At 58.0% G+C, this 14,263-nt stretch overlaps 2 protein-coding genes and 1 non-coding gene across 3 annotated transcripts; 1 reads left to right on the top strand and 2 right to left on the bottom strand.

Moving 5' to 3' along the window:
- Positions 1-25: 25 nt before the first annotated feature.
- SCP_0214890 (hypothetical protein) lies at positions 26-1,466 on the bottom strand (the record flags this gene model as incomplete). The annotated part of the gene is made up of 3 exons (XM_027755383.1): positions 26-447; positions 504-846; positions 942-1,466. The coding sequence occupies 3 exons, from the start codon at positions 1,464-1,466 to the stop codon at positions 26-28; spliced, it is 1,290 nt and encodes a 429-aa protein (XP_027611184.1).
- A 46-nt stretch (positions 1,467-1,512) lies between these two features.
- SCP_t0214900 lies at positions 1,513-1,586 on the bottom strand. The gene has a single exon. It is a non-coding gene; the product is annotated as a tRNA-Ile (tRNA).
- Positions 1,587-1,765: 179 nt separating this feature from the next.
- On the top strand, positions 1,766-14,177 carry SCP_0214910 (TPR repeat-containing protein; the record flags this gene model as incomplete). Its single annotated transcript, XM_027755384.1, has 19 exons — positions 1,766-1,891; positions 2,407-3,745; positions 3,798-4,297; positions 4,354-4,470; positions 4,526-4,848; positions 4,909-5,335; positions 5,399-5,594; positions 5,646-6,007; positions 6,063-6,450; positions 6,513-6,531; positions 6,645-8,748; positions 8,799-9,539; positions 11,573-12,766; positions 13,031-13,214; positions 13,274-13,393; positions 13,447-13,552; positions 13,603-13,745; positions 13,799-13,919; positions 13,973-14,177. The coding sequence occupies 19 exons, from the start codon at positions 1,766-1,768 to the stop codon at positions 14,175-14,177; spliced, it is 8,715 nt and encodes a 2,904-aa protein (XP_027611185.1).
- Between the last annotated feature and the right edge of the window lie 86 nt (positions 14,178-14,263).

Consider the following 14,263-nt stretch of genomic DNA (forward strand, 5'->3'; position numbering starts at 1 on the left):
ATGTACAGCCGTCGCAGGAGGATACTCACGGGACATAATCCTCATCGTCCTCATTGTCATCTACAAATGGCACTTGCGAATTTTTCCCAGTCTGTGCTGAAGAGCAGGAACGTGTCCGATTCGACCGTCGCGGGCGCGCACTCTGCTCCTCCTCCGTTGACCACTTGTCCCTGTCATCGTCCTCCTCTCCGCATGCCTGTCCATTTGTGTCCGTATCGCTCGATTTTGCCTCGCTCTCCTCATCTTTACTCCTTCGGCCGCGCATTGGCTTTCCCTTGCCCTGAGTTTTATCCTTACCCTTACTCTTCAGTGTGTTCTGGGCTGGCGCATCTTCCTCTTCCGCGGTCCGCTTACGCTTCCGAGACTTGCGCGGGGGTGCCGAGTCTTCCCACCCGGCAGGCGGGGTGCTACGCAAGAGCGCGGCAATGTGCTCCTGGAAAAGCATACCTGAGGAGGGGGGTAAATGACAACACGGTGAAGAGAGGAAATGGAACAGTACGCACCAAGCACCATCAGCGCGGACCCGTCAAATATTTTGTACATGTCCTTGCGCGCGGTGAGCAGCTTGTGCGTGCGCCAGCGCATGTGTGCACTGTCGTCGGGCTCCTGCTCAGTATCGCTACCCTCTTCGTCCCCGTCTTCGTTTCCTGAGTCGGAGTTTTCGTTCTCTTGTTCATCGTCTTCTTCTGCGTCGCTGTGATCATGTTCGTCAGCGAGGTTGCCTGCAGCGGCGCGCGCGAGGCGTCTGCGACGTTTCTCTCTGCGGGCCTCGCGGGACGCGTCGTATAGCTGGCCGGCAGCGGTATAGTACGTGCTCGCGAAGTGGTGAATGCATTTGAGGAGATCCTGAGTATAGAAATCAGTATATAGAGATATCATACGTGCATTTAAGAAAGGCAGGCGTATGCGACAGTGGAACACGGAGAACGTGTTGAACTCACAGACGAGGGCGTGGAGAAGGAGAAAGAGCTTAGCGCGGCGTGCGTTGGCGCGACATCATGGGACTCGCCGAGTACAACCTCTGGGACCGACGGTGGGAGGGAACCTGCGACGGAGGACGAGCGAGGAGAATCGAGGAAACTCAGGTCCTCAGCGAACCGCCTCCGTTTCCTCGCACGGGGATCCTCCTCGTCAGTTTTCCCCTCGTCCACCAGCGAGTCCCCTTCTCCACCATTTACCCCAGTCAGGTCAAACACCTCCCCGTCCTCATCCTCCTCTCCTTCCCTAGCCTTTCCCTTCCCCTTACCCCGCGTCCTAGTCTTTCGCACACCGATGCGCCCACCCGCATCTCGAGCGAACCAGTTCCCGCGGACATCGTAGGCGGTATACCGTGCCTGTCGTAGACTCAAATTGGGAACGGTTTCATTGACCACACGAGTACAGTCGGGGTGAAGGCGAAGCGCCGCAAGATCATGTATGGTGCTCAGACGGCGAGACATGACAAGAATGAGAAAAGTATTCTGCATGATAGCACGCGCTCGCTAAAAGAAATCTTCAGGCAGAGTCGGTTATTGGCCAACGCCGGGATCGAACCGACGACCTTGGCGTTATTAGCACCACGCTCTAACCAACTGAGCTAGCCGGCCGTAACATTGCATGAAGCAACTATGATATTATAGTCAATCATAGCACCAGACTTCCTTGATTCCTCATTCCCACTCTCAGACTGGTGCTTGTACATGTCACTCTGCTTTATTGTTTTATCGGTTGGGGTCATTCAGATATTGAACAAGCTACGCACTCCCTAGGGTTAATTACACTCACAATGCCAGAATATGTCTACGCACTCCACGATTTTGTGCCTGAACACGAAGACGAGATAGCCTTCAAGGTCGGCGAGAGGATAGAGGTGATAGAGAAGGACGACGAGTTTGGCGATGGATGGTGGAAGGTGAGCCAGCTCTCTCTGTGCTGTCTTTCCGGGTTGCCGGGGCGGTGTACGGAACGGTGTTTGCAAAGGGTCATTGGAAAGTACCCCTTTTCTGCTAGTGCTCGCGGCGCAGAGGCATACACATTTGGATGGCCTTTCGTTGCTGCTTGCCATCGTGTACGGGGGTACCGACTGCAGTGGTCCGTTTTGTCTTTCCTATCGGGTACGGCGTGGCTTCTCAGGCGTCGTGGTGATTTTGGTTAACGCATACCATGAGGCGCTGAGCGATAATAGTGTATCGTCAGCCTTGCCACTAGGGCATGGTGTCGGTGCTGTGCTCCACTGATGCCCAAATCACTCGGCGGTCATTGCAGCGTGTTGTACGCAGAGCACAGATGCAGAAGATTGCAGCTTGAAGCATGTAGCGGTCCCCATCAGTTACTAGACCACATAATACGCTTGCTTCGCGATGTTTTATTCCACCATTTCTACCCTGCATGTTCCGAACCATCCGCTCAATTTATATTTTATTCCAGGGTCGCAACGCATCTGGCGCAGATGGTCTATTCCCACAAAGCTACACTTCACAGAAACCACCTTCCACGTCCAGTATCCCTTCGCCCGAACGCCGTTCCGCACCCCCCTCCAATGACATGCTCAGCCAGAGCATGCTGGGTGCGCCTGAGCTTCAGCCCCTACAAGAGGAGACAGATCAGGATGCACGCGTGCGCAAGTCGCCCGGGCAGAGCGATGGCGAGATCATGCGGAAGACGATGACGGACGTGCAGGAGGCGATCGAGGCCCTCGGCCGACAGGACAACGACTCGCACAGCTTCGACTTTGGCAGCTTGCCCGGATCCGACCACGAATCGGAGGAGGAGGGCGGGTCGTTCGCCGACCCGCGCGACGCGCGGCAGAAGCTTGCTCTTCGTGCGCAACAGGCGAATAAGGAGCGGTGGGCCAAGGAGAACGCGGACTCTGTGCCGGCGACGCCCCTGCGGTCGGTAGCGCCGCCGATTGACGTGGAGATGAGTGATGAGAGCGAGGCAGAGGACGAGGACGAGGAACATCTGGAGCTTCACCATACACCACGACCCGATGACGGCTCGCAGAGTCGAATGCAGTCCCATATATCGGAGGACGAAGCCGAGCACGAGGAAACGACCGACGCTGGTGGACCTCAGCCTCCACCTCCCGTAATCACAATCGACGATCACAGTATTCCGACGTCCTTGCCAGCGAGACAGAATTCTATGGGGAGCTCAGCGCACATCGTACCCTCGGAAGATTTCATCGTCCCCTCCCCCGCCATAGATGAATTTGACCTACCTACCGCTACTGCCGCGCAGGTGTCATTCCCGGTGCCTAGTCCCGTCCCTAGCGTAGCCACACTCCCAGAACGCAGAGACGAGCCAGACGAGTTTACTGCCAAGGGCGGGCTGGGCATGCTCCAAGAAGTCGCTACGACATCATCGACGCCTGGGCCCCCTGATGTGGAGTCTACCACGCCGGTCCCTCAGGCTTTCGTCCCAAATGCCGCGATGCCCGTAGTGAGTCTGCCGCATCCCGTCACTGCGACTCCAAGCGTGCAGACTGTTACGCCGACACCCAGTACGTTCCGCACCTCGCAGGAACTGCCGTTTGCGGCGTTGGGTATGCCGTCGCCCAGCGGTTCGACATTCTCGACGGGCATTCAACAGACTCTCGTGACGTCGAGAAATGTGTCTGGTTCTCCATTGCAAGAACGAGCTATTTCAGGCGCACCCGATGCGTCGAGGATACCGAGCGGGCACCCATCCGAGTGGAGCGTTGATGAGGTGGTGGAATGGCTCAAGTCGAAGAGTTTTGATCAGGGTGTCTGCGATAAGTTTATCGGTATGTCTCCTCTCGAATAATTCAGTTCCCTAGATGAGCCGAACGTCCACAGAGCAGGAAATCACAGGCGACGTTCTGCTCGAGCTCGACGCTAACGTCCTCAAGTCCGAGATCGGCATCACTGCGTTCGGGAAGCGCATTCGCATCGTAAACGCGATCAACGAGCTGCGCCGCCCGCTGTCGCTCTCCGAGTCTGATCACCCCGCTCCACTCATGACGCCGCGCTCACAATCCCAATCGCTGGCCTACTCGCACTCGCATTCCGCGTCGATGCAGAGCTCCGCCCAGTCGTGGGCGAATTCGCCGCTGTACACCGCCCCCGGGTTCAGCCCCATCAGTTCGGTTACGAGTACCGAAAGCCCGCAGTATGCGGGCGACCTGCCTGGCAGCCCTGTCAAGAAGAATGGATTCCGCGTGTCCGACCCGGCTTCGATCCACCAGGTTTTACCAGAACAGGCCCAACCATTGAACGAGAAGGCGAAGGACAAGGCCGTTGCGGGTCTTGGCCTTGGCTTCCCCTCGCCGCCTGCGACGGTGAACGGTAAGGAACCGGTAAGTGTATCTAGCTCATATGGCACATCTGTTTTCACGATTTGCAACATTTGTAGAAGAGCCGCCCCGCGCAACTCCTGCTGTCCCCCAGCGACGGCGCGCTCGGCATCAGGGCTGTCAATGACGACCAAGCGTCTGAAGCCGCCGAGGAGGAACACACGGTGATGAGCGATGTACGTTCTCCTCCATGAATTTGACTCGCTCATCCGTCCAATGGGCTCCCTGTAGACGGAGATCACACGCAGCAAGAGCAAGCGCCTCCACCTCTTCAGCCGTTCCGACTCTGCGTCAATCAGGGAAAAGGCGCATTCGTTCAAAGATTCAATAAGAAGTCATTCGAAGGAACCCGTGTCGCCGCAGTCGAACGGGACATCGCCCGGTGAGTCCAAGCAGGAGTCGGCGGATACGGAGTCTCTGGCTTCGACAAAGAGGAGGCCGAGGGCCAAGAAGGGCGACGACGATCGGAAACCGTCTGATCGCCTGAGTCTGTTTGGCTCGTCGTTCCCTGCGACGCTGGGCATGGCACGTAAACCCCCACCACGACTCTCCGGGTGCGTGGATTGAAAATTTTGCCCACGCATTTTGAGATGCTAATATCACGACCGGAATAGTGCGGTTGAGAAGGCTGCCGAAGTAGAGAAGCACCTGGCGTCAACGTTCTCGAAAATGCGGGAAAAGAGGGCGTCAAGTCGGCCCTCCACGGCTGATGGCTCGCGGAAGGAGAAGAGCTTGAAGGAGTCCTTCCCCGTGATTAAGGAAACGACAGAGTCCAACGAGATAAAGGAGAAGGAGTCGAGCCCGACGCTCCTCCGCAAACGCACCCCGTCAACAGTCGATGGCGCCTCTCGCCCTACGACCTCTGTGATACAGCCTGGAGTACCGTTACTGAAGGCTGGACAGAGTATACTCGAGCAGATCGGCACACCAGATCACAACGGGTGGATGCGCAAGAAGGGCGTTCGTTACAACTCCTGGAAGTTGCGGTATTTCGTACTCAAGGGCCCGCACCTCTATTGGTTGCGCAGCAACAGTAAGACTGTACGTATGTTCACGCAAGGCCAGGTGCCTAGCGAAGTTCTGACGAATGCGCTTGTCGTGTAGGAGACGAAGATCAAGGGGTACGTCAACATTATAGGCTATCGTGTTGTGGCCGACGAGAACGTCGATCCTGGGCGATATGGCTTCCGCATCATCCACGACACAGACAAGACTTATTACTTCAGCTCGGAGGAGCAGATGGTGATCCGGGAATGGATGAAGGCGCTCATGAAGGCCACGATCAGCCGGGACTATACGAGTACGCGTCGTGCACCTCTCGTCCCGCACATTATTGATTGCAGCCTTCTAGATCCCGTTGTATCGTCGTGCAATGTCCCCACTATCCCGCTCACTGTCGCGCAGGCGATGAACCCGGCTCCGCGCCCACCCTCACCCACGGCACGCGCCGCAACACAGAAGGCGCTCCGCCGCGAGAACCCCAACCAACTATCGAGCCGGGATGCGCAGATCTTGCTCATGGGCCTGCCTGCGAAGGACAAGGCTTCCAATAACGAGCGCGCTCGACTGGACTCTTTCTTCACGAACGACACGGTCTCGACGACCGGTACGGAGCCAGCGTCGCCCCCGAGGATAGCGCAGCTATCCAAGTCCGCCGCGCCACCACGCCCATCGCGAGAGATACGCAGAGCGAACTCGGCCCAGCCCGAGACAGTAGGTGGACCGGATGTACGCCCATTCTTATTACTGATTTAGTCCCTTTTTGCAGCCCCTCGACGCCGACCTGATGGATTGGGCGAACTCGCGGCTGCCAGACTCGTTGCAGATCAGCAATCCCGCAGGGCCCCTGTACGGTGGTTTGGCGATCCTGAGGCTAGCGGAGAGCATCAAGGGTGAAGCGTCGTCACCTCCGGTACCGGACTCGGCCTTCCCTTCGGGACCGAACGATGACAAGCTGGATGGGCTGTTCCGGCTGTTCGACTTTTTGCTGGACAACGACGTGAAGATGGGAGCTGTGAGCATCAACGACATCCGGCAAGGGAAGCGGGAGAAGGTCGTGCAGCTGCTGCGTGCGTTGAAGACGTGGGACGACAAGCGGCGCGCGGTCGCGCAGACTGTGTCGGGCAAGACGTCTCCGACGCTGTCGTCGTTCGCCGGTGGGCAGATTGATTCGTTGTTTTTCTGATGCAGATGTCGTGTCTGACACTGTTGTGTTCAGGATCGCAGGGATCGCCACGGTTAGTATACTAGGAGGATCTTGAAGGATGGGATATATACCACGCTTTGCACTGCTCTCTGTAATCCTTACATATAATTTGTTTTCGTTTGATCTGCAGAAGACTTTGATCAGTAAGCGTCACCGTGAAGGGCGCGCGAGTCGGTCAGTCCTCATCGACATCGACGATCAGCGAGAGCGCGCGGAGCGGATCCCGTCAACAAACTCTACGATGAGCGTGAATGTCGAATCCATCGAAAGAGCCCTGCTCGCTGCGAAGTGGGATAACCAACTCCAGCCCGACGCCGCGCCGTCCGTGGTCGGCATCGTGAAAAACGTTATCGAGGGAGCGTTCCGCGATGTGCTCACCTCACCCTCTGCACGGGCGCTCTTTACATCGGCAAGCGCGATTGCAGACAGGCCTGTAGCTGAGTGGTTCTCCTTTACATCCGCCCAACCAGATTTCACTGTCGAGGAAGAACTGCTGCGCCTCGCGCTTGCGATAGCGTGCCTGCGTGCGTTCGTTCAGGCCAACTGGACGGGACCGGACTTGGACTTCAAGCCACTCGATGTTATCTCTGTCTCCTTGCCCCCTTCTCCGGGCTCGTCTTCGCCTCCAACCACGCCGGTCACGGAAGAGGTCCTCCAGCAGAAGGCGATCGCCGAACTCTCGTACGGCGGCGAGCCCGCGTACCACCTCGCTGAGGTGCCCGTCTTCCTCCTGCTCGCCAAGCTCCTCCTTGACCTTCCGTATACGCATTGCGTCTCCGTGCCATGGTGGAGGATGCGCGCATGGCTAGTTCACCTCCAGGTGCTGGACGAAGCTGCGCCGGTTCCCCCTGACCTTCTGCCCTCGGTCGAGATATTAGGGCAGAACTTTTCTTCGTACCCTGATCTAGCCGGCAGTCTTCTGTTGGAGGAGGGGATCATGATGCACCTCCTGGGACATGACAGGAAAGCAGCCGAATATTTTGTTCGAGCTGCCCGTGCGACGCAGCTCCAGTACGAACTTACTGGTGCCCTCGGAAAGCGGACAAAATTCCAGCAACATGACATTACTCAGCTGGTGCTACTTGCAGAATCTCGCAAGAGGAACGATGACACTAACGACGAGAAAAAAGAGGTCGAACTCGCGTTGTCCACCAAACCCCAAGCAGACTCTGCACTCCCCGAGACACTTTCCCTCAACGACGACACCCTCCTCGAGCAGACTCAGTTTACGTCTTCCTCCTCATCGGCTGCCGCACCAGGCTCCCGCCTCGCACACCTGGACCCATCCGCCCAGCCGGCGCTACACCCTCTCGACCAGTGCATCCTGCTCTCGCTCTGCCTCAACATCAGCAACACCTCCCCCGCACACGGGCTCACCGCCGAGCAAATGTCACCCTACGTCGCCCGCGTGCTCGCCCACCCGCGCAACTGGTCCGTGCACACCATGGCGCTCCTCCTGCGCTCGCGCCTCGAGGCGCACCGCACGCGCACCGTCGAGCGCTCGACGCTGCAGCTGCAAGCGCTCGTCGACCAGATGCCCACAGCAGACTCGCGCGCGGCGGAGCGTCTCCAGTACGTGCACGCGCTCCCGCTCCCGAGCAAGTGGGCGCTGGAGCAGGAGCTCGCGCGCCGCTTCCTCGCGCTCGGCGTCGTCCGCTCCGCCCTCGCCATCTTCGAGCGCCGCGAGATGTGGGAGGACGTCGTCCGCTGCTGGCAGAGCATGGAGCGCCCTGACAAGGGCGTCGCGATCGTGCGCGACCTCCTCGAGGGGCGCAAAGCGGAGGCAGACGCGGTCCTCTCGCGTGGCAAGGACGTCTCCGCCGCGCGCAGGCAGACGCTGGACGCCCTCCGCGAGGCGAAGCTATGGTGCCTCCTTGGCGATCTCGAACCGGAGCACGCGCTGGAGCATTATACGAAGGCGTGGGAGGTGTCAAAGGACTCGTCTGGCCGCGCGATGCGCTCTCTCGGCGGGTACCATTTTGCAAGAGGGGACTACCCGAATACCGTGAAGTGTCTCAGACGTGCGGTCGCGATCAACCCGCTATTAGCTCGCTCGTGGTTTATTCTGGGCTGCGCGTACGTCCGGATGGAGGACTGGGAGGGTGCACGCGACGCGTTCACGCGGTGCGTCACGATCGATGACGAAGACAGCGAGAGCTGGAATAATCTGGCCAGCGTGTACTTGCGCATGGGCGAGATCGGGAAAAACGTGGACGTTGTTGAAGATGAAGATGAAGAAAGTGTCGATGTAAGCAGAAATCCCACCGTGAATACCAATAAAATGACCATTCCCCTCAGACTGATGAGACTAAAAAATCAAAGCAGACGGCGCCGTTGGACACTGCAGAAAAGACAATCCCGTTCAGCAACAAAATACTCGCCTTCCGCGCTCTCAAGCAGGGCCTCAAGTACAGCTACGAGAACTGGCGGATGTGGTCCAACTACATGATCGTCGCGATGGATGTCGGTGAGCTCTCAGAGGCGTGCCGTGCGCTGGCTCGCGTCGTCGAAGAGCGCAGCGCTAAAGACGGCGCAGCATCCGTCGACGAAGACGTGCTCGAGCGGCTTGTCGATGCAGTCACGCGTGCGCCGGCGGACCCGAAGGACGCAGTTGAGGGCACCGAAACGTTCGGAGATGCCGTGCACAACCCGAACGAGGGCCACGGGCTCCTGCGACGCGTAACGGACCTATTCGATCGCACGATCCTCCCGCGCGTATCGTCCGAGCGGATATTCCGCGCGCGAGCGCGGTTGCTTACCTGGCAGGGGCACTGGGCTGACGCCCTTGCGACACACTTAGACGCGTACCGCTGTGGCACGGCCGGGACGATGGAGAAGGGTGAGACGGATATTGACCGATGGCGCGAGGCCGTACACGAGGTCGAGGAGATCGTCGCGGTGCTCCACAATTTTGGCCCGCGGGTCGAGGAGGACAAGTGGCGGTTGCAGGCACGCAGCATCGTGCGGACGTTCATGGGCCGCACGCGCGATTTTGCAGATGAGCCGGAATGGGCGCGTTTGGAGGCGCTGTTGGAGGAGGTTCGGAGGGACGAATAGATTACGTGTGAGGTCCTGTGGGAGTGGGCAGCATTGCGTGGCTGGAGAACCGAGGGTGAGTAGAGCCGAGGTGCGGTGGTGGCTCAGTGTGCAGTAGAGTTTGTGATGTTGACCTCAGAGAAGTGCATAATCTGTAGCAAAAATGACACTCATGATGAGACTTGCCAAATGCGATGTATTGAGTAAAACTCGGAACACTCGGTTAAGATGTATGCGATAGCAGACAATGGGCGAGCGCGGGTGAGGGGATGGCATAACGCAATGCGACGCGGGAAAAGCTGAAAGCGAGACGACAGATCGGACTAACGAACGAACGAAAAAAAATGGGGACGCGGGGAAGGTCGAAGGTTGAAGTGGATGGAGTAGAGCGTTCACCAATTTAGCACCTGGGCTATTCGATTGAGCGTCAAGGTGGTCATGATTTCTGTGACCACCGGCAGGCCCTGGTGCTTGATTGTGAGTCGTGCGTGGAACATGTCTTCCAGCTGACTCGTTTCCCACACCGCTACAGTGGCACCCCTGCCATCGACGCACTGAGGGACAAGGGCGAGTCAATGTCAAGTCGGGGGCACAAATAATACACATCGTATTACCTCGCACCGCTGCGGTGCAATCCTCCATTTGAATTCCTTGCCATTCTGCGCGGAGAAATAGCGCGAGCTGCGGGGGTGATTAATGACGACACATTCGCGGAGAAATTTAGGCGGGGGCATACCAGCTGGCCTCCTTCTTCTGCCGGCGGGAATTATTCATAGATTGGGAAGGACTGTTACCGTAGACGAGGTAACCGGGCGTACGCAACGGGCCGAAATATAGATATGAATTGCTAGGGCCCATGATGTCTGGATGCTGCTGAGCCCATGGAGCTTCTCGGCATATCTTCATGATGAGGTTCGGGCTTTCGTCGACCTGACGCAGTCCGGTGAGAAATAATACAAGGGTCTGAGCGGGAAAGGAGAGGTACCATCGCACTAAGGAACCCGGGAATTTTGCGGTGAGTATTACAGGTACGGCAGACGGGAAACAAGGAAGACGGACACCGTGAAAGCGAGTCTGCTCTCGAGATCCTCGAAGCGAGCGTTCCAGGGGTCAGCGTTGAACTGCAGGAGGACGTACGAAGAGGCCATGAGGGAGGTGGGGGCAAAGAGATGAGATTTGGAGGGAGAGGCGATGGATCATGATGTGAGTGGAGAGCAAAGTACTCAGCAAGAACGAACAAGAGATTCCGCTTTCGGCGGAGGAGGTCGAGCACGCGTCGGCCACGAGGACGGACACGATGTTCGATCCGAGATGTAAAACGTAAGTGAATCACTCTTCGCATTCTCCATCACCATGACAATGATATCGAATCGACCTCTAACCTTCCCGCGCGCGATCCAATCTCTCCTTCCCACCCAGAGCTTATCGATGTCCACGCCCGTGCCATGGCTCATAATCAGTCATACACTGCACGGCCAACCGTCAGACAGACGAGCGCATTCTGTAACACACAACGTACCGTGTATAATACCTGATTCATCGTCCATTATCAGCCTCGGCGAACAAGAGAGCGGTGGGCGCACCAAAGAACAATGTCCACATGAGCACAAAGGAGAACACATTCTCCTGCCCAGGATTTACCAGCTCCCACCAGCCACCAGCCATGTACTTCTGTGGCTTCCCCCGCACCTTGACGTAGATACATGCAGAGGTCAGAATGGTCGAGGCAATAAGGAGCGCGAAGCCGCGCCAGTTCTCGAGACCAAGCAGGCCCGCGACGGCACCGGTAAAGCAAGATGACAAGAATTTGATCGTGTAGAGGCGCGAGACATTGTACTGCACGTTCGGAGGGAAGAGTAGCTGGGCAGCGTAGTCCGCGGTCGTCTCGGACGTCGAGGTCATCGTCGTATGCGGCGAGTGCGGCAGTGACAGACGTCACTAGTGACTGACAGCGGCTGTGACAGGGGTCACTGGTGACTGAGGGTCGGGTGTGACTCGATCACCTCGCTCAGGCTCGCTCTTGTGACTTTGTCCAGTTGAACAACGGCTCCGACAACGGCTCTGACGACGTGGACGACGGCTTCGACGACGAGATGCACGACGGTCGCAAGATCAACGTGGGTGTACTCGGTGCAACGGGCACCGTCGGGCAGCGGTTCATCACCCTCCTCGCAGAACATCCTTTCTTTGTGATCCATGCCCTGGGCGCATCACAACGCTCAGCGGGCAAGCCATATCCCCGCTCGGTCCTCTGGAAACAGACTTCACCCATTCCCGCCGTCGTGCGCGACATGATCGTTTGCGAGTGTCTCCCAGAATATTTCCGCGAGTGCGACATTGTTTTTTCTGGACTCGATGCTGACGTTGCAGGCGACATCGGTGAGCGCATCTCCCCGTTTCCGGGTCTGTATCTAAGCTCAAAGCAGCTCTCAGAGGCCAGCTTTCGCAGGGCAGAGCTCGTCGTTTTTTCCAATGCAAGAAATTTCCGCCGTGATCCTCACGTCCCACTTATCGTCCCTCTCGTGAATACGGCCCACTTCGCCATGGTACGCCAGCAACAGGCCCTCCACTCTCCACCTCTCCGCAAAGGCTTCATCGTGACCAACGCAAATTGTTCCACTACCGGCGTCGTCGTCCCCCTCGCAGCCCTTGAGCGTGCCTTCGGCCCGCTCGAGTCCTGTATGGTCACCACTCTCCAGGCAATCTCCGGTGCTGGCTACCCCGGCGTACCTTCCCTCGACATCATCGACAATGTCGTCCCCTACATCGCCGGCGAGGAAGAGAAGATGGAGTGGGAGACCCTCAAAATCCTCGGTGGCATCGCCGACGCCGACGATGGCACGCGCACCTTCGACATGCACGCGCGCCATCCTCTCCGTGTCTCCGCCGCATGCACTCGCGTCCCCGTCGTCGAAGGCCACACCGAGTGCGTCTCCATACGCTTCGCTCGCCGCCCGCCACCGAGCCCGCAGCAGGTCCGCGAGGCCCTGCAGGCGTTCCAGTCTGACGCGTACTCCATCGGCTGTCCCTCCGCGCCCCGCCACACCATCTTCGTCCATGAGGACATCGACCGCCCCCAGCCGCGGCTGGACCGCGACTACCAGCGTGGCGCGGGTGTCAGTGTCGGCCGCGTCCGCCAGTGTCCCGTGCTCGACATCAAGTTCGTCGTCCTCGCGAATAACGTCGCAATCGGCGCTGCCACGAGCAGCATCATCAATGCCGAGTTTGCGGTTCTCAAAGGTTATATCCAGTCAGGGGCGGGGGAGAGTTTATAATAGGTTTAGATCCGTTAATAGAAGTATTCGGCAGGCTGCTGTACCATATACACTGAGTGTAGCAACGATAGAAGAAATAATGACTATTTGCAGGAACGCAAACGACCTGCTCGTATGATCTAACTTCTTGCTCCTTGCTCACCACGAGGAAAACCTCAAAGATCCTATTTCCCTGAAACCGAACAGTACTTGGTCTAAACTCGGAGGTATATTCCACAGGCTCTGGCTGAGATGGCGGAAGCCTCTACCTCCTCTGCGCTTTCCGCCGCAGAACAAGATGCCCCACGCGCAGCCACTTTCCAGCGGCTACACCCCAAAGCCTACCTTGAGCGATTCCTCGCAGAAAACGTCCGCCCCGACGGTCGCGACCTTGACGGATGGCGCCGCGTCTCGCTCAACGTTGGTGAGTGCCCCGCCCGCCCCGTGCTCCCTTCGCTGAACTCTGCCCCCGCGCTGACCTAGGCTCAGTATCCACCGCGGACGGCTCCGCGCTCGTGCGCCTCGGCGCGACGGCCATCGTCTGCGGTGTAAAAGCCGAGATCGCAGAGCCCGAGCTCGACAGCCCCGAGAATGGCTTCCTCGGTGTGTCCCTACCCCATCCGCGATCCCTCTCGTTCGCACTAACGCACCCCCAGTGCCCAACCTCGACCTTCCAGCGATGTGCTCTCCGCGCTTCAAGCCCGGCCCGCCGACAGAGGAGGCGCAGGTGCTCTCGGACAGGCTGAATGACGTGCTCGTATCGTGCGTGCCCTCTCTGCTCTCCCGCTTTACCTTCATTGACATTGACGCAGCGCGGGCGTCATATCTCTTCCCTCGCTCTGCATTGCCCCCGGCAAAGCGGTATGGGTGCTCTACGTCGACGCGATGTGCATCAACTACGACGGCAACGCCTTTGACGCGGCCCTTCTCGCGATGATCGCCGCCCTCCAAAACAGTACGCCATCTCTTCGTTGGAGTTGCTGCGGCTAAGAATGACATGCCCCGCAGCGCGCCTCCCGAAGGCGACCTACGACGAAGAGACGGGCCGCACCGTCTGTTCGCGAAACACGAGGAGCCCGCTCCAGCTCAATCGCCGTCCAACCTCCGCATCATTTGGGATATTCGACTCGTACGTCCCAGCACTCTTATCGCGGTGTCGTTCACGTATTTTCCACCTCACAGAACACACGTCCTCGCCGACCCGACATCGTTCGAGGAGCCGCTATTAGACACGACACTTTCCGTAACGTCAGACGAAAATGGTGCCATCATCTCTGTCACACAGTTGGGGCTGGCAATGGTAGGCAAGCAAGACGTGCTCATGGGATGTATCACCGCTGCCAAGGCCCGTAGATCAGAGCTTGGAAACATCTATAATACATCTTGAGCGGACTGTGCAGAAGCACTTCCTTGCAATGAATGTTAAGAAAAATCGTATTCTAATCAACCGAAGGTACACATTAAGCACTGTAT

The sequence above is a fragment of the Sparassis crispa genome (assembly GCF_003851025.1).
Source record: "Sparassis crispa DNA, contig_000001F, whole genome shotgun sequence".
Lineage (NCBI taxonomy): Eukaryota > Fungi > Basidiomycota > Agaricomycetes > Polyporales > Sparassidaceae > Sparassis > Sparassis crispa.